Here is a 20,502-nt window from a genome sequence, read left to right on the forward strand (position 1 = left end):
AAACAAACAAACAAAAAGAACTTAAAAAAAAACACCACCACCACCCAACTAGAAACTAGTGATGTGAACGATTAACAAAAATTAAGAATTTGGTCCCTCTGTCTAATTCTGAGCAATCACCAGAAGGGAGTGAGATGAGCCATCATTTGGCTCATCTTCTGAAGAATCTTGAGATATGTGATATTAGGAAAATGAGATACTAATGAACCAATACTGCTGAGCTGTAATAAAATGAGAAGAAACCTATATATATTGTAACAGAAATTGTATAAACTGAACTTCTGTTGAAAATCCTTTTATGTTCAGCTTTGAAATTATTCTTCATAGTTGCTCCCAAAGTGAAGCCTAACTTCTTTAAAAAAAAAAAATCTTTCGTAACTTTCTACCTGAAGAAACTTCACTACTGAAAAAACCACATATTTTTCAGAACAGAAAACAGACAGAGGAATTCCACCAGGAATGTTTTCAGGCTACAATTCTAACCACTAAAACAAATAATCTCTTTTTTTCCTCCATAATTGACTGGAAAAGATGAAGAACAAATGTTCCAGGACAACATGAAATACAAGTTGTTGTGTTTTGTTGTTTCAATTTGGTTTTTTTTAATGGTGAACTGAAAAAAGCCAGCCATTCACCACAGTGACAGCCGGGATACATGGAAGCTGCCAGATCAGACACTGAGTACCAGGATCACTTTACCTCCCAAGTGAGTACACACAATCATTGACTACACCTGAGGTTTATTTTCTGATATTTTTATTCCCCTCTTACTGATGCTGCTTCAAGCAATGCATGCAATCCTCCTCCTGCAGCAAGAAGGGTGGCATTCTGATAGTATGAAAATTAATTCACAACCAAAAAAAAGGAATTGTTGAGTAACATTACTAAATAAAAGACATAGTATTTACCATCTTTTGAACAGCTAGGCTTCAGGCCAAATATACATCCTAGGATTGTCGTTAACACGCAGACACAGAGTACCTGTGGGACAGGAAGGAAAAGAAATAATATTAAATTACCATTGAATGGTTTTGAAAGTGCTCATTTTCTCTGTAATGCTATACAATTGTACTGAAATTCATAAACATGCTGATTTGGAGGCCGATTTCACTGTTTTCACCAGCAGTTTTCACTTCCACAAGTAGTTATGTTGCTTGCAATTAACTAGCAGTGTATGAACATGCTCGTCACAACTGGGTCTATGTATATCATTTCTTCTCAAGTCCTTTAGCATAGACATATATCAATGTTTTTCTTGATTTCTTTATATCATTCTTTCATGATGATATATTTCTATTTCTTACACATTTTATAGAAAACTCCTTTACTCCACTCCTTCCTCGTATGTTGTTCTAAGAGGGTGAAGTTTTGCCATTAACCACAGACGACAAACAGAAGGCATACCCTTAAGTGATACCTATAATTTTCTTAGGCAGGAAAACCCTTTCCCACTTCCTACTATCCAGTTCATACTAGATCTGGGTCCACACCATGGTAAGCAACTGTGGGATGTCACATCAAGGCTGACCACAGTGTCTTGCACTGACCAGAAACTACGGCTGTGTTCATTATGGATTCTGGATGCACTGAAGTTATAGAACAAGCACTATATAACCCAGGTCCAGCATGTCACACCAGGACTTAATGCCTACTCAAATGCAAAAACAGATTTCTTTTAACTTCATGAAGTATTGGGTTTATTCCATAAACTCTTTGAAAAAGTATGCATACTGTAAGTGCTTAGACAGTAATTAAAGAGAAGCCAAGAATGCAGTTACAACAGCCATTCTATTTAAGTCTAGAATGTAATAAAGTACTTTGCCACAAGTCCTGAAACAGAACATGCTGCAATAATACAGGCCTTCTTATACATAAGAATTTGGGAAGCTCTGGGTAGGGAAAGATTGTACATACCACCTTTCCAGTCACTGTTTTCTGTGGAAAAATCACATTGAAGCAATACTTCAATAACTTCACATACATGGCTACACAATTCTGTCCCTTTCTTTCTCCTTTCCCATCAGCAAAATCTGCTGAGTCAGCCTTGAGTAGGATGCCTGAATCATACTGTGATGTGGCAAAAATTCCCTCCATTTTAAAATGCACCTAATTATTTCTCAAGTTTATTCCTTTTAAATACTGTAAGCACTTCAGTAACTAAAAACTATTTGTGTTGTTTTTAATAACTCTACAGTTTACTATGCAATTTTGTTCACTAAGCAGTTAATAAAGACAGCAAGAAAGCAATTTCTGGAATGCGTAGTATTGGAATTCAGCTATTACTCTGAATTTTTGAACTAAAAATTATTAAAAAATCACATTAATTAATATAAAAATATTTCATATATAACATTTATTTTAAAATTGAGCAATAGACTGGACCTGATGAAGCTGTGGCTCAGAATTCTGAACCAGGCAAGTCACTGGAATCTTATTCTACATCACATGCAGCATAGAAATAAGCATTTTTCAGTTCAATTACAGTCTTTGAATTGACAGGGGAAGAAGCAAAATAATAAAAGACTGAAGGGGAAAAGCATCATCTATTCACCTGGATATGAAAAAACTTACAGAAAGATGCATGTCTCCATTAAACCCAGCTATCAAGAATGAACACAAGTACAGAAATTTGTACTTTTCTTTTTTTGTTGTTGTTTTTGGGTCTTGGGGGTTTTTTGGTTTTTTTTTTGTTTTGTTTTGTTTTGTTTTGAAATCACAATACCAACAGGTGCAGCATCAACACTTCCTGTTACATCAGTATCAACGATGTTATTTTCAATGTAAATTATTCTGGACCTTTGAAATCCCTCATATAAAATATCACCTAGATAAGAACAGGTGTGCAGGGAGATAGGTGACACTTCAAATGCAAGATGTCAAAGCCCAGCAAAATCAGTGGAGAGGGCAAGACCTGTTACTGTCCTTTCAACATTATTATTCTGCTATTGTTATTTTTATTAAATTACAAATTGATTAATTTATTTTTTTTAAAAGCCAGGTTGAGCAAATTTTATTTCAGGGTGAAGATTTATTGCTTCTCTGCTCCCACCAGGCCCTGCTACTAAGATCAAGAAGTAGAATGTCCTGTGAGATGTGAACACAAACATGCTTTAAAACAAGCAAAACCCACTCTTTTGTGGTTAACAGCTTTATTCCCATATCTTTGTAACAGCTTTATTTCCGTATCTTTGAATAGCTGCCTAGACCTATGACCTATGGGACTTTGTCCACCTAAGGCATCCCTGTCCAGAAAACACATTGCAGTGCCACTAAATGGACTATTAATATTCCCTGATGGAGTTTCAGTGTGGGTAATGCAGGAATTTAATCATTAATGCAGGAATTTAATCATTAATACAAAAATAAAATCTACATAAAACCCACCCTAAAGCAACAGCATTATAATACTTCTCAATGTAAAACTGGTTAAACTTTGCTAAAATTCTCACAAATAATTTCTGTGATTTTTGCACCAAATGTAATAAAACCACAGTTTTGTCTTGTATTCCAGGTTGTCAGTTCTATGCTTCTATGAACATAATTCCAAGAAGCAAAAACAAAAGGATTATGTTCACTGAGGCACATGAGTACTCTTTTGTGTACAAAATACTACAAAATGCAAAACTAAATGCAATTATATATTAAGATCTTGAAACTCTTGACTCACTACATTAAATCCTTTGTTTTCTTAACCTTAGTCCCATTAGCTTAAATTTTTGTCTGAAAAATATTTTAGTGCAAAACACTAAAGCTTCCCCCTCCTTTTTGCTTTCCTCTTTCTTTCCTTCTTTAACAGTTAATAAAGATTTTTTACAAAAACAGTAAGTTTATGCATTAAACATCTGACAGTGTTCTAGGACAGCCAAATCTAACCCAGTGGAACCTCATGCAATTGCAGCTTAATGTTTAAGGCTTTGAATTGAAGCTTTATTTTCTGCCTGAATGACTTCAGTCACATGGATATTATCCACACAAATGGCAAAATGTTCTGCTGGAACAATAATGAGCAGCTAATACTGGCCAGCAGCAGCAGTCCTGACTAGGCACAGCAAGAGGTGTTACACCAGTAGTTGACCTATTGTCAGTGGAAAGGCCCAAAGATTACCAACTCTGTAGATGATGAAGAATATTCAAACTATTTTTAAAGATCCAGATACTCACTGAATCTCACTGCTGCACCCTAAAGATGAACCTGTTTACTTTGCTTCTTTCTATATTGCAACATATCTCTGCTGTCCAGAGAAGTTGTGGACGCCTTGGAGGTGTTCCAGGCCAAGTTGGACAGGGCATTGAGGAACCTAGCAGAAGGTGTCCCTGTCCATGGCAGGGGGGCTTGGAACTATATGGTGTTTAAGGTCCCTTCCAACCCAAACCATTCTGTGATTCTATAAGAAAACCTCACCACAGCAAGTAGGTTACTAATTTTACCTGACCTGCTTTACATACAGGTAGGTCAGGCTGGAGATGCTGCAGCCTGCTACATAAAGATTATAGATTTTTTTTAATCCATACAAAGACAAGTAGCTGCATGCATGCTTGTTTACTAACAAGGACCTTGTTTAGCATCCTGCAGCAAGCACCAAATTCACAGCTCTAGCTACTACCACATTGTCAACATAACACCTGCCTTGAAGGTTTAATCTGCCTTTTTAAACCATAGGAAGAAATCTTACCTGTTCTCTCTCAGCCATATTCCTCCACTCAAAAGAGAATGCAAGAATTGAGAACAAGGTGCCATTAAGAAAGAATATGGGAATCCAATATTTCATAGGAAAACAAGTAAAATTAAAGAACCTGGCCTTGTAATACACAAAAGTAGAAAAATAAAGTTTTATGATCTGTATCTATGAGGTTACTAGCACAAACTGTCAGATTCAGTTCTAATGTCGCATCTGAGCAAAGGTTTTTAAAACAACACAGTAACAACAGCAGAGAAGAAAATGTCCTTTTTTGGTTTAAAAATAATTTTTACAAAGTTTGTTTTGGAATCACAAAAACATTGTCATCTAGGGATGAATCTTTGTCCCATCACTGCTTCCTTTACGTGGGAGGAAGCAATAAAAGCTTTGCTTTGTAAACAATTATAATGGTTGGGAATAGGTGGTTGAAAGTCTGGAAAACTGCAATCCTGAGAACATTTCAAAAGCCTTTGACTTCAAAAGCCTTTCATTTTGAGCTGGGCAAATGGAAATATGATAGCATGGTTAGAGAGGAGAATAATTTCCCTCACTCATCTCTAGAGCTGCAGCTGAAGAGAATTTTTCAGCAGTAATTTTGGGGAGCTGCTGGAAGGGCTGGAGTCAGCAAAGCATGCAGGCTGCGAACACCTGATCCCAAAGAGACTCCTCAGCTGTACAAGTCTTACTGACACACAAAGAAATCTCTCACTGGCCTTAGCTACTGCCACCTTTCCTATCAAATTTTAGTCCTCCTTTACACAGTTGATACTACTGTCCCTTTCTCTTCATTCTTCTCTAGCTCTGTCCACCTCCCCAACGCCCCTCCTCATTCTGTATTCTATATTCTATATTTTCTTTGGCAAAGAATGTACTGATACTTCTTTTAAGGAATTATCATTCTGAATTACATTTATTTCTGTGTTGATCTTCCTCACTCTTTGCCTGCCACGTACCCAGTTGCTTTCTGTCTCCCTTCCTTCATCCCTGGTATTCCATGGCCAACAAAACTTGCCACTCCAAGGTTTAAGACACATCCATTAACAACTATGCAATTATCAAGGAAACCATGCAAAATAATGTTTTTCCATCCTAATCTCCACGATTGGTTCTCACAGTTGTGTCATACATATCCATGAAGGCAGGATGTCTAGACAGGGTCTGTAATGCCACTATTAAGAAAACCCATGGAATTTTCCAAAACCACTGGGATCTGCGAAAGGCATGCTGTGTTTTCATTGTTTTGTGCACCTAGAATAGATGATGACTGACCTGAACCTTAACACTAAAATATCTTCGAGAAAGAATTTCACCTGCAAAAATGTAAAGAACACAGTAACAAATAATAAATTTCAAGCAAGAACAGTGTCACCTTCTGACAGTTAAAAATGCAGACAGCATACTGTATAAAGGGAAAAAAACTACACTTCTCTACACTTGCCAGGGGCAGCGGAACACTTACTCATGCTTGTAAAAATTATTTTTAAACCAGCATAAACCCCTTGCCAACAACTCAATTTTATTCAAAAGCAGCGGTTACTTAATAAAGTTTAATAAACTGAAAGGAGGTAGATACTTCAGTCACACCAGTGCAGCTACTTAAGTAACACTTTAGTAAATCACCTAAAAAAAAAAGTAAATCAGCACTGAACCAAGTGCACCACCTCCTTCTTGCACCAGTCATCTCTTCTTTCCACATTTGTAAATATTTTTATGATCTACAAAGACTTGATTCTGTTGATCTACATTCCACTCGTAGAGGCCAGCAGGAGGAGAATTGCTGAGGCTCCCAGGTCCTGGCTGTTGTAAGATACGGGAGGTGACTAATTCTGAAGTCAGTGGATCAAAATGCTGGAGATAACACCCAAAACGTTTTGAGAGCTAGAACTATTTACCATGAAAATGCACAGGCATTATTGTTTTTCTTCCTCAAAGAGGCACATAGGACGTCTACTCTCATTCTTTCTATTGAATGTTCTCAGGACTGTTATTATGTGCTATTGCAACCAAAGGCCATTCAAAGGACAAGAGTGTTTTTAAGGTAGATTGAGCCACTGTAAGGTATTATAAAAGCCTTCACACAGCTCACCAGAGTGATAGCACTTCACTCATTAGAGAATTATCAGCAGAAGACTATCATCATACTATATAGCTCTCTAATACCTTCCGAAACTATTCCAGCATCTGCTTTTAATGAAAAGATACCAAAAGACAGAAGAGTTAGCATCTGTCAGCTAGTCAGCTGGAATTTAAAATATTTTTCTTATTTGTTGCTTGCCCAACTGTGAAGGTACATACTCTCCTGGAAGTCATTAACACTTGAGCTGTTGTTATCAAAGCTTTACCCCAGCTGTTACCTTTTTCACTGCACTTAAGATCATGGGAGAATTTAGAGAATAATTAAAGTGCAACAATATGCTAGCCAAGAAGAAGGGGAAATAAAACATCAATTGACAAAAAGCAGATAGCAGCTGACTCTACTATTTAATCAGCGAGTAGATTTTTGTAAAAACCTAAGGAAAAGAGGACTGAAAACTCATGTCATGAGAAAAAAAGTAAACATTGTACTTTCAAGTACAATTCTTTTATTCAACACAGCAGACTAAGAACACAGAACAAAGCCCACTGCATGTCATCCGCTTTAGTGGCAACCACATATGAATGCACAACTGCATAGAAAGGAAATAAACTGTCAGTAATTATACCAACTAAAATTTGTTTTACAAACAACTGGCACTTGACTCATAAATAAAAGCAAAATTGGATCTCAAAATATGGCCTTGAGCCATCTTCACGCCCTTCTATTCCAGATGTCCCTTTTCAAGAATGAAGGCAAAGCTTTTCCAGTTTAGATTACTGTCATGAGAGTTGTGACAAGAACAGAGTACAGAGGGGGCGGCTTCTACAGGGTACTGATTATACCACAAAATATACCAAGTAAACCTATATTCACATCCATTTTTCTTTGTCAGATACTGTTACAACTGCCACCATGACAGCAATATTAACTTCCCCAGGAAGACAAAATGACCTTAAAGAATAAGTGAAGAAATCCTGTAGAACACAAGATTATTAGGAGTGTGAAATAATTGCAGAACCACAAGCAGTATGAGAAGAATGTAGGGCAAATCAGGTTTCATACAATCATTTAGGCTGGAAAAGACCTTTAAGATCAAATCAAACAATTTCAGTTATTCATTATAAGCCTTTACTAAGTACACTGATATCGATCACAGACTCATCTTCAGCCCTGAATCCTTTGACCATTTTCCCAAAACAAAGACAAGGGATGATAAAGAGGGCATTATTTACCTCAGCACCTTTTGAATATAGCCCCTCAAAAAATAAAAAAAAGCAGACTATCAAATTTTGATACCTCACAACATGGAAACATATTTGAGCCAGAAGAAGGTTCTGGAACTGGCCCATTTACCAGTGTTAAACAGTGAAATGAAATATACATGGTCAGGTTGGATTATTGATCTTCTTGAAGAAGCTACAACACTTTTTTTTATTCTAGGAACAAAAGCAACCAGTGTTTAACACAAACTTGTATCCACAGACTACCACATTAGAAAGCATTTATGTATGTTGATTTGCCTATATGCCATCACACAGCAGAACCGAGACAAGGCTATGCTCACTGACTCTCTTCAGAAACGCAAATACTACATTTTTTCTTATTCCTTCCTTTTCTCCTTAGCTAACCTATTGTGTTAAACAATTAAACATTATTTCATTTGCAAAAAATCCTTACTTATGCCACTTTTCTTTATCCTCCATCACACCCCATTTACCATGAAAGCCACTGCTGCCTTATAAACTCACAGGAAAGTTTTTATACAGGTGACTTGTGCAACATCTATGCAGAAAAGTACTATTTGCTTTTCAGTGCAGAAAGTGTTTTTTGAAAAGAGGTCAGGAAGTACATCAAAACAATGTAAAAATATCATTCCAATATTGAGCATTATAAAATAGCTTCTCTTAAAACCACATCTGCTACTGTTTCATTCAAATGGGACACTGTTATGATGCAGTACATCAATAAATTCTATCATAGGTCACAGTAATACTTGCCAATATATTAATTTCTATTTTCAGCTCCAAGGTGAGAAAATCTTCCTATCTTTCATGTTTTTAAAGCCTTTATTTACTCTGCTCCTCCTTTCAGCCAGAGGGAACAATAACACAGCTTCCACTGCAAGTCAAATCAGAACAATTCACTCTGTATAATTCCAGTGATACCAGTAAAAAAACGCAAAGGAAAATTTTTGAAGAGCAGGAGTTGGAAGGAAGCCCTGCACAGTTTTTATATCTTTGGCCTTGACTGAAATCCAAGTTTTAGGGCAGTACCTAAGTTGTTCTGAATTCAAGACAAAATTATTACTACAGGAAGCCTATCCACTTAAACTGTGTTCTTTATTATTTTAGTATCTAAGAGTTTTACAGAACCATATGAAGGTGTTCAGAACACAAGCTGCCTTACTCCTCCCAGGAATTTGGCTGGCTGTGCTTGGGGCCATGTGTTCCCTGGTATTAGTTCAGTTATTGATAGTACTATTTGGGAGATCTCAATCAGTCTTGATGATAGCTCTTCAATAAAAAGCTAGAGAAAGCCTCGAAGAGTCACTCTCCTTGTTTTAGCCAGCCTTACCTCTGTGCCCTGTCTGGAATTTGGTACAGCCACACTGCAGTCAAGTCCATCCTGGCCATTTATTCCTTTGACCCAAACTCACAGGCCTGCCTTACCTTACCTTGGACCTCTCTTACCATTACAGACTCATCTGGCAATTTAGACCTGGTTGGTGTCCCCAAATCCACTGTGCTCACTTGGCTCACACACAGCGAGACTGTCCCTTTCCAATAAGGGCACTGGCTTGTTGCCACAACTGGATACAGTTTTACTTTCTCTTCCAGCATGACCTGCCTTCACCTGGTGCCTGACAGGTAGGCAAAGATTTACTGCAAACATTACTGCAAAATTAAAAAAACATGATGGAAACCCTAAGGCACAGATTACACCAGAACTCTGAATGCTGGAGCAGTGAATATGAGCACACAACACCAATCACAACCCAATTCACTCATTTTGCCTGAATGGACCAAAGGGCTGAGCCAAGGACACTGCGGCCTAATCTACACTGCCATTCTCCACTCCTATTCCTAGGCCAATGTGCCTGTTTTCAGGCATCCAGCCAGCCAGCAGCACTGACAGATGCACCGGTCACACAGCTGGGGGTGCTTCAGCCTCAACCAAGATTTGCACTCCAGCTGTAGTCCAGGCAGCCAGAAGCATCCACACACACTGCATTCCAAGGGGTGACTGAAACCTCCTGCGTGGCTTAAATCCTCCAATTCAGCTACAGAAAAGACTATTTGGTCGTTTTATTGATGCTAAAAGCCATACCTGAACTACCCAGCTGAAAGCGAGCTGAAGTTTGCTTGGCCAATCTTCAATCAAGCTTGATTGTGTATCCAAGTCCAACCCAGCTGGGCAATAAAATTTAAACTGAGTTCTGATTACAGTTTTTAACAAAGATGGTCTCTAGTCTCCCTTTGTGAAGATTTTTATAAAAGTGGAATTTGGGCAGCTGTTTTCCTCTGTTGTTGTTTTGGTTTTGCAGTTGGTGTTGGGTTTTGTTTGTCTGTGTTCACTGGTGCTTGATTTGGGTTCTTTTATTCTATACTTCAAAATCCCCAACTAAATGGAAAGACTTAATTCCTGCAGGTGTTTCTTTGGACAATAGTTTTTTACTTCACATAGCTTCTGCCTTTTAGGATAGGTTATGCCAACTAACTCTATGAAGTGTAAATAAAGCAAGAATACAAATTAAACATGGAAACTCTTCAGAGCTAAAATTTCTAATTTTTTTTTATTGTATAGAGCAAGTTTATGACTTTTGTCTTCAATACCCAGCAGGAAAATTGCCACTTGAAGGGCAATAAAGAAATTTTGGGGTTACATTTCCCTGCATATAATGAGAATTACTTGCAAAGTCTTCCCTAAAAAGTGAGTAGACTGAAGCAAAACATTCAGCTATAATGATTTTTAAATTCAAACCCCAAACTTTTTTTGCTGGATTAAATTGGGTAACAATGTCTTTATTTTTTATATGTATAGTTACAATTTTATTCTAATTAATGCATTTAAGCAATATCAACTGCAACTCAATAAAAAAATGTTTTGTCAAACACCCTGTGTTCAGACTTTAAACCAAGTCACAATTGAAGCTGGAGAGCTCTAACATTGGCAGAAGACAGCTGTAAAGCATCCTTGTTTCCCAGCATTGGAAGAGATTTTCCTACAAATTATTAAGACATTGGAGATCAGCCAAGAACTCTTTTAATAGTTCTAAATTGAAAGTGCTTCAAAGTCTATTAAAATATGGCAATCTTGTTACCATCATTCTTTACTTCACATTTCACCAAGGGATATTTAATGCCAAAAAAATTTAAGTCACCAACAGTCACTCTAATATTACTGTTGAGCTGTGTGGTGTTTCTTGGATCTCAGAAGTCCCATCTAAACTCAATCCAGCACTGCCATGGAAGCAAGTAATTTCAGCAAGGACCACCTTTCCCTACTGAAAAGTAAAGAAAAAGTTACAAGCCACATAAAGCAAAATAATACAAAAAAAGGATGAAATTGAATGGTTTGCTGAGGGCCAAAAATAGATTAAAGACTGAACATGGCACCCAGGCCTCTCCGATTCAGACAACAGCATCCTTCAATCCAGTGCTTGAGAACTGACTGATACCCACAAAAATACCCACACTGAAGTCAGCTGAAGTCAATAACCACAGTCCAAATTACAGGGTTTGGGTAATTAAATACATATTCTGCCTTTTTTATGGAAAAAAGAATATGCATACACATTAATAATTTTGTTTTAAAGTACTAATCTATACAAATGTTTGGGTACCTTCAAACATCTTTAAGAGGAAAACCATCAGCATGAAAACAACCAAACAGGAATACAATCTTCCCAATAATAGTAAAAGAAGGTTGTTCCCACATCTTCATCTATGGGGAGGAAAAAAAAACCAAATAACAAAACCAGACAAACCTACTGTTATCTCCAAAATCCTGACATAGCACACCCATCTTTCCCCGCCTGAGCCCAAAGACAGCAGCTATGAGCTATTTTCAAATGAAGTGGTGAAAACCTTTCAGGTCTCATACAGAATATCTTTACATCCAATAGATCTTTTTTCTACACTTAGACTCTTTGCTGACTGCAGCAATGGCAAATATGAACTGGCAACAGAAATTCTCCCTTGGGCAGAGATTGTCTCTATTTATGATAAATAGGGGTTTATGACTCATAAAAGCTTAATATAGCAGCCAATGGATGACTGAAACCAGATTTATAGAATAATGGAGCAGATATTCCTGAAAACTACACTAAGGTACATGGAAAATAAGAAGGCGATGGCTATTGTGGCTTCACTAAGGGCCAACTGTGTCTGACAAATTTGGTGGCCTTCTAAAATGGGATTACAGCAGTGGTGGAGGAGGGAGAACAAACCCAAATCATCTACCTGGACTTGTGCAAAGCATTTGGCATGCTCTGCATGAAATCCTGGTCTTTACACTGGAGAGACATGGATTTGACAGAGGGACATGGAACTGGCTGGATGGTCACACTCATGAACTATGCTTAGGGGCTTGATGTGCCAGTGGAAACCAGTGAGGAGTGCCTTCCTCAGGGTCAGCATAGGGACCAGCACTGCTGGGCATTTTGTCACTGACATGGGCAGCAGGATCAAGGCACCCTCAGCAAGTTTGCCAAGGGCACCAAGCTGTGTGGTGCCATCAACAGGAGGGAAGGGATTGCCGCCCAGAGGGGCCTGGGCAAGCTTGAGAGGTGGGACTGTGCAAAGGCCAAGTGTGTGCCCCTGCATTAAATCCCTGTACCAGCACAGGCAGGGCAGAGACTGGTTTGAAAGCAGCCCTGAGGAGAAAGACTTGGGGCTGTTAGTGGAGGAGAAGCCCAATGTGACCCAGCAGCCCCAGCTGGTCTGCAGATGGCACAAAGCTGAGCAGTGCAGTTGACATAACAGAAGAATGGGATGTCATCCAGAGGGACCTGGAGAAGCCTGAGAAGTGGGACCACGAGAAGCTAATGAAGTTCAACAAGTGCAAGGTGCTACACCTGGGTTAGGGCAATCCCTGAGGTGAGTGCAGACTGGGAGAAGGCCTCACTAAGAACAGCCCTACAGAGAAGGACTTGGGGGTGCTGGTAGATGAAAAGCTGGGCACAGGCTGTCAATGTGCACTCACAGCCCAGAAGGTAAACTGCATCCTGGGCTGTACCCACAGAAGTGTGACCAGCAGGTCAAGGGAGGGGATTCTGCCCCTCTACTCTGCCCTTTTGAGACCCCACCTGGAGTGCTACATCCAGCTCTGGGGCCCTCAGCATAAAAGGAATTCTTAAGACTTCTTGAAGCAAATCCAGAGGAGGGCCACAGAGAGGTAGACCACCTCTTCACAGTGAAGATAGGTGGAGAGAGTTGAGGCTATTCAACCTGAAGAAGAGAGAGCCCTGACAAGACCTTACAACACCTTCCAGTAGCTGAAGGGGCCAATGAAAAAGCTGGAGAGAGACTTGTTACAGAGCACATAGTGATTGGACAAGGGGAAATGGCCTTAAACTAAAAGAAGGTATATTTATATTAGAAATTGAGAAGAAATTATTTATTGTAAGGGTGACAAGACATTTGAAAATATTGCCCAGAGATCTGTGGATACCCCATCCCTGCAAGGGTCCAAGACCAGAATAGATGAGCTTTGAGCAACCTGGTCTAGCGTAGGTGTCCCTGCCCATTATAGAGGAGTTGAAACTGGCTGATCTTTAAGGATCTCTTCAGACCCAAACCATTTTATGATATTATAAGGCTAGAAGAGACCTGAAGAGGTCTTCAGTTCAATCTCTTGCCCAGTGTTGGAAGTTGGCTAGTTTTTAGGATGTGCCTTAAAAAAAAATAAAAAAGACTGGACAGCCTTAATGAAAAAAAAGGGGGAAAAAGCTTACAGACTATAAAAATATTAAGTGCATTCCACAGCATTGTTTTTAAACTTCCCAATTTATTATTTTTATGCAATCTGAAATGCTTGAGTTACTCTTTAGATGAGACTAACACACTTCCAAAGTCTCAGTCTGAACCTTACCTGGATTTTTTTTGTATTTTTTTTTCTACTTTGGAATCCTCAGGCTGCAAAACTCCTTAAGAATTTTTCCAACAAAAAGTGTCAGTTTAAATGAGTTTTCCAGTTCTGACAAGAAGTCTGAAGCTGTTGAAAAGAAACATTCTCCTACATTATTACTTAATTTCTCTCAATGTTTCAGCTGTTAGACTGGCATGGAAAAATTTATTTTAATGGAATGAATGAATCAGACCAAAATGCAATGCCTGAGCTCCTGGCAAGTGGGAAAACCTCAAGCATAAGCAAAGGTTATGCTGCTCTTGGGCAGCAGCATACTGCTCACTCACACAACAGCCTGGAGAGACTACAGACAGACAGACAGCTCACTGGGCTTTGAGGGACAGAAGTTTGAGCTTAGAAAACTGGCAAGACAGTAAATAGAATGGTGGCTTTAGGTGCTTAGTGAAGCACTGTGGGTTAGTAAAACCCCTCACTTGTGGCATCCTCCCTCTGCAGCAGCAGCAGCTGCTCTGTGATAGGATAAGGTTGGCTTGTGGACAAGAGCTGGGAATGTTGAGGTTGTGTTCACAAACTGCACACACATCTGCAGGCGGCAGGCACTTGTGAAGGAAGAGCAGAATGCAGTCCAGTCTCAGCTTTCCAGAAAAATAAGAAGACAGATTCAAGTATTCCTTAATCAGCAGAAATGCATTAATGAGTTTTTAGAAAATTTCAACATAAGCTCACTTGAAAGCAGTCGTTTCCGGGATTTTTTTATCTACATAAATAAAGGAGGCAATAGCACATACAGCCAGGATAAATGCAGGCAAATTAGATTTACCTACATCTGGACAGTTGAATAGTTTCACATTACTATAAAACTACAAACATCAAGCAGGTAAGTCTACTCACTTTTTTAGTATATTTGCATATCATCAATGCATCAGTTTCTGAGAAAGAACAAACTAGCATTTCCAACTCCAGTTTGCACCTTTCTGACATTTTTAGGTTAAACACATTCTTGTTTTACTCAATCCAGTATCACCTGCAATATTTAGAAAGTTTTCCAAGTTCTCACTGAATATCTTACATCATCTGTGTTTGCAGTCATCCAAAAAATAGTGTATGGCCATAAATATTTAGAATTTTTAAATTATTTTTGTATAGATGACATATTTCACTCTGACACTTTCATGAGCACAGGAGGAAATTTTTGCCAGTTCTCAATGAATGGCATTTGGGAAAAAGAACTTAATTCAGAAGAATAAATAACTGCAAACACTAACTTGTGCTCAACTCCGGTCTCTAAGTGGCTGGGCATCTCTAATAATTTTGTTGCATTAGAGCCTAAAAAGCTCAAGACAGCAATACTAGGTTCTAAGGCTGAAAAGAGCTGAGCTGTTTTCACCATCCAACTGCAGTGGCTTTTATAGCACAACCTTAATCTCCCCAGAAGACAATGAAACTAGCGAGTAACCACAACCTTTTCTTATGGGGACATTTCATCAGAAAAGTAGCCAAAAAAAGCTTTTGCATGGAAGCTACCATGGACCTTTGCATGAATTTTTTTTTCTTATAACATTCTGACAAACTTAGAAACATAATTCACCTTCTGCTATGTTAGAAAGTATGACCAACCTGTAGTCACAATGATATGGGTGGATGAATCATTTGAAAAGGTAGCCAGATTAGAAAGATATCACTAAATTTGGATAGGTACCTTGACATTTCTGCTTCAATGTATAGAGCACTATTTATGCATACATACATAGTGACATCTGCTGCAGTTCCACGACAGGTTCCTTCCAAGAACACCATAATTCTTTCACCTTGGTAATGAATTTAGCCTCATAATGATTACTCCAGGCAGTTTGGAAGGTCTTATTTTCACATCTCTATGGAGAGGATAATTATAATACAGCAGCATAGCTAAAACTGGAAAGTGACCTACCTGCTAACAATGGCTTTGGCTGCTGGGGCTTCTGAACAAGGGCCAAAAGTGCCTCACAGCAGCACTTGGAGACAAACTTTCAACCCACGGTAGCTCGAATTCAGAGAAAGGCAAGTTTTTACACTTCCTCTGTCCTTTTGGCTCTTTAACTCTTTTTAGCTTGTCCAGCCATATTTTCCTGTTTTAACTGGGTTTTGCCTTCCCTGGTGTCCCCCCTGCAGCAAACACCTAAAACCACATGATGAAAGACGAGACAACCATTGACACCACAAAAGAATTTTGAAAGATTCTACGCTGAGGGCCGTCAAAAGAGTAAATCAAGAGTTACGAATCTCTCTCCGAGGCAGGTCGCTGTCTATACGCAATGCCACGGTCCTGACTCCCGAACGGAGCCGTCCCGTAGCACTGCTGCCCCGGGCATCCCGAGGAGCCCGTGCTGCCCAAGGCAGTCACCCTCTTCCAAAACGCCGAGAGGCTTCTGAGGTCCCACCACGGGCTCGTCTCCCATCTCCCCAAGCCTGGAGACGGGCGAAACACCTGCGCCAGCCGCGCCGCTCTCCGCTCCCGCCGGCGAGGTGAGCCCCAGCTCCGCCCGCCCGGCCCCGCGGCGCCCCGGCCCTTACCAGGGAGAGCACTTTGTACGTGTTGGGATCCTTGCTCTTGCCGCCCGGAGGCTTCTCCGGCTCCTCGGCCACCTCCATGGCGGGCAGCATGGGCACGGCCGCAGTCTGCAGCCCGCCATCAGCCGCCCCTACCCCGTCCAGGTGGTCCTCATGGCCCTTGCCCGCTTGCTGCCCGTTCCCCTGCATGGTCCCGCGGCTCTGCCCGCCGCCCGCCCGGACACGGCTATTAATAGCCCGCGGCCCGGTCCCGCCCCGCCCGGAACGCGGACACCGGCGGCCCCCGCTCCCCCGCCGGCAGCGGCGTGGAGGAGGGAGCGGGATGTTCCCGTCCTTCCCTCGGGATGTTCCCGCCTCGCTCGGTCACCCCGGCTCGGCCGCCCCCCGCTTCCCGACCCCTCCCTGCAGGTAAAGGGCGGGCGCGGCCGCGCTCCCTGCGGACCGGGAGGCGGTGCGGGGCCGGAGGACACGGCGCTGCTCCGAAATAGTGTCCGGGGGAGGGCGCCGGGCCGTGTTTACGAGGGAGCGCGGAGAAAGTTTCCGCTGCCCGGTCCCCGGCGGGGGCGGTGGCGCGGCTTTCCCGAAGCCGCCCGGCGGCGGTGGCACAGGTGTGCGCGGGGGCGGGGGTCCCGCTCCCGGTGCCGCTCCCGGTGCCGCCAGAAGCAAGCACCTAGCTCCCAGTGCGCGTTTGCACCCAGAGCGCCGCCGGCTGCTGGTCGCCTTCGCAAGGTGCTTCCCTCCGTCCCTGCCTGCCGTTGTTCGCCCCTTCCCGAGGAGGTTTTCCCCTGCCGTCCGTCAGTGCCTGCGGGATGCCCACAGAAACCCCCGCAACGCGGGGCATCGGGCCAGCCGAGAGCCCGCACACCGGGGGCGCAGCGCAGCCGGAGGTGTCATCACCCGCCCGGGGGACACTGCGACTCCTTTGGGGTGATTTGGTCTGTTCAGCCGGGAGAAGAGGGGACTGAGGGGAGACAGCATCCCAGTTTACAACTTCCTTGTGAGGGGAAGAGGAGAGGCAGGCACTGATCTCTGAGGTGACCGGCGACAGGACTCGAGGAAATGGCCTGAAGTTGTATCAGGAGAGGTTTAGGTTGGATATCAGGAAAAGGTTCTTCATGCAGAGGGTGAACAGGCTCCCCAGGGAAGTGGTCACAGCACCAAACCTGACAGAGCTCGAGAAGCATTTGGACAGTGCTCTCAAGCACATGGTGTGACTGTTGAGGATAGTCCTGTGCAGGGTCAGGAGTTGAACTTGATAATCCTTGTGGGTTCCTTCCGGCTCAGCATATTTTCTGATTCTGTGGCTTTGGACTCATTGCCCCTAAGCCAGGCCCTGCTCAGGGGGCTGGTGGTATTGGGGTGAAATCCATGTTTGATGCCCTTCAGGGCCTTTTATTGGGACTGGCACCATCTGGCTCCAAGATGCCACTTCCCAATCATTCCCACTAAATTCAGCCCTGCTTGTTTGGCAAGAGAGGTGTTTGTACACACCCTGACTGTTCATGGGGTAAGGCAGTTCACCCCACGTATGTAGGTACAACCCCAACTGCAGGGCTGTTTCCAGATGTGGGTCATTCCTCCTTTCTGTAATAGATCTGTGAAGGTTGAGTACCATCAAGACTTGCAGAGTATGACTAAGCTTAAAATCAATAAAAGTATCTCATTCTCCATAATTTTTAAGTCTTTTTACTTTATACATTTATGTATGTTGACATTGGGCTTAGTCTTTCAGTTCTAATGGGGGGTGGGTTTGATTTCCTAGGGCTTCAGGAGTTTATATCGGATTTATTTTAACTGTCAGTGTAACCAGAAAGGAGTGGCCCTTGCATAGTTTCCGACAAAAATCCATATTTTCTAAAAAATAGCTACAGTGAAATGAAAATTTCCTTTGGAAGTGATCTTGATCCCTGTTGAAGTGTTGTTGCTCTGCTTTCTATTTCAGTTGAGTCACAAGAACAAGCTGTCAGTACAACTTCCCATTAAGAATAATTGCCAGGATGCAGCATGTACATTACTGCAGGTCTGTAGTGCTGCTGCAGCTCACAGCATGCTGAGGGTCACTGAGGGCTGCTCCCACGTCCCTGCTGTCATCTGATGAGGTGCCATAGGTGCCGTCTTGAGAATTTCTACCCTAATCTTTCACTTGGTCACATAGGAAAGAGAAAGGCAACACAAACTGTGATAAGTAAGCCCTTGAGCCTACATTAAAAATCTCATTTATTACATTAATGGGGCATTTCAAACAGCTGTCCAGCTGAGGAGATGACTTTATTATACGGTCAAGGCTTTTGGCATGTGAAATTGGCAAATTGAATACTGGTTGTGCAATAATTTTAAAACTCTCATAAAAACTGACATAGTCAAATTGTTTAGGTTTTGGGTTTTTTCAGTGAATGTAGCTTTAATAATAGCTCAAGTGGCAGTAGGACCCTCACTTTTTTTTAATAAATATGAAAAGATATTGCAATCATGTGTGTGTTGCAATCAAGTTCAAATCTTTTCTTTTTCCATTTCCAGTAACAACGGCAAGAAAGTAAATGCTTTTTTTGACAAACAACAAAAAAAAAAGATAAATTAAAACTTCCATTTTTTTTTACAAATTAAGTTTCATTATTTATTTCCTTGTTTTTGCATGTAGAAAGAGATTGTTATTAATTTTAATTCAAATAGAAAGCTTTCCTGTCCAAAGTGTCACCCACTCAAAAATTTGAACAATGCATACTGTATAATGATGATTCAATGACAATTATGTATAACTACATTGCAGACAAAAAGGTATCTTCCTTTTCCATAGAAAGAAAGGATATTCTGCAGCTGGAGCTAACTTCTGAGTTGTTCATTCATTAACCATTAACTATTCTTTAACACTTACTCTTCTGTGTACAAATATTCATAAAACAGCATAAATTTTGTAATTTCTTTCTGTGACAGTACAAATAGTCAAGGTACTTCAGGCTAGGCATGGAAAATAATTAACCAGCATGGAAAATAATTAACCTAACTGTGAGAAGTAAGCTTGTTTCAGCTGACTGACAGGATGTCAAAGTGCTCTAGACAAGCAAGTCTGGAAAACCAAAAAGGACTAAGTTCTGGCACTGAATATTTCAAATATATCTGAAAAAATCTATTGAATACTGGGGGAAGAGGTAAAATATTCCCAATACTAAACCTTCAAAAATCCACATCTGCTTCGTCTCTTTGGGGTGAAGTTGTTAAATAGCAGTCAATACCATTTTAATAAATCTGTGACAAAAGACATCATTGTGCAACAAATTAATAGCAGAGGTTACTGAGGTTGCAAATCTAAATTCCAAAAATTTTCTGCTGCCATTTCAACAGAGACTGAGGAAGCTTTGAGGAAGTGAGGGCATCTGCCAGCTTCAGCAGTAACTGAATCAAGCTGCCCAACCAAATGTCAAGGGAGAATAGCAGTAACACCAGCTTCATGTTTGCGGGCCTTATCTGTGAAGGGAGTCATCAGAGATCATCAATTTTAATTTGCTGTTCAGCTTTTAGTGGCTGCAGCAAAGATAAACATAAATTATATACTAGGAGAAAAAGGTAAACACGGGAAGTTTTCCATGATGCTGCATGTCACAGCTTGTGATGTTTTCTCTGTGCATTTTTCACCTCGACAAAATCTCCACCAAACATCTGGTTTTGGAAAGACCTGAGCAAACACCAAGTTCTCTCATCTAGCCCCTGTGTGTGAGGTGGCTGTGGCCCATTTAAGGAGGGCTATGGTTAGTGACAGGGGTTGTAAATTGCACCATGTTGCCTGATTGGACTATCCATTTGCACCATCCAGAGTTGGGAGGCCCTTGCTGCTCTCACAGCAGGGCACAGACTGAGCTTTGCAGGCTTGAGAATCATCTTGTGAGGTTGCCAGTGATAATCAGCTCCTGGCTGGCTGAGTCTTGACCCTTGCATTGCAATAGGAACCAGTGGTTGGTGGTTGTGGCAAGTATTTCCTGTTGCATCGCCTCTAATCCGCAGCAAAATTCCTGTAGCCATGAAGAAGCCCAGGAGCCCTAGGAAAGTCTGAAGCTGCTTGTAAATGACCATTGCTGCTCAGTCTTACACTGGACTCTACCTTATAGGAGCTAA

At 41.1% G+C, this 20,502-nt stretch overlaps 1 protein-coding gene across 1 annotated transcript in view; it reads right to left on the reverse strand.

Moving 5' to 3' along the window:
* The window catches only part of ENPP1 (ectonucleotide pyrophosphatase/phosphodiesterase 1), a 52,634-nt gene extending 36,050 nt beyond the window's left edge, over nucleotides 1–16,584 (reverse strand). Inside the window, exons 1-2 of the mRNA XM_058802429.1 lie at nucleotides 16,399–16,584; nucleotides 909–981 (exon numbers count right to left, since the gene is read on the reverse strand). Coding sequence (XP_058658412.1) covers nucleotides 909–981; nucleotides 16,399–16,584 — 259 coding nt within the window. The remainder of the gene's footprint in view (nucleotides 1–908; nucleotides 982–16,398) is intronic.
* Nucleotides 16,585–20,502: the final 3,918 nt, after the last annotated feature.

The sequence above is a fragment of the Ammospiza caudacuta genome, chromosome 3, assembly GCF_027887145.1.
Source record: "Ammospiza caudacuta isolate bAmmCau1 chromosome 3, bAmmCau1.pri, whole genome shotgun sequence".
NCBI classification, from domain to species: Eukaryota; Metazoa; Chordata; class Aves; order Passeriformes; family Passerellidae; genus Ammospiza; species Ammospiza caudacuta.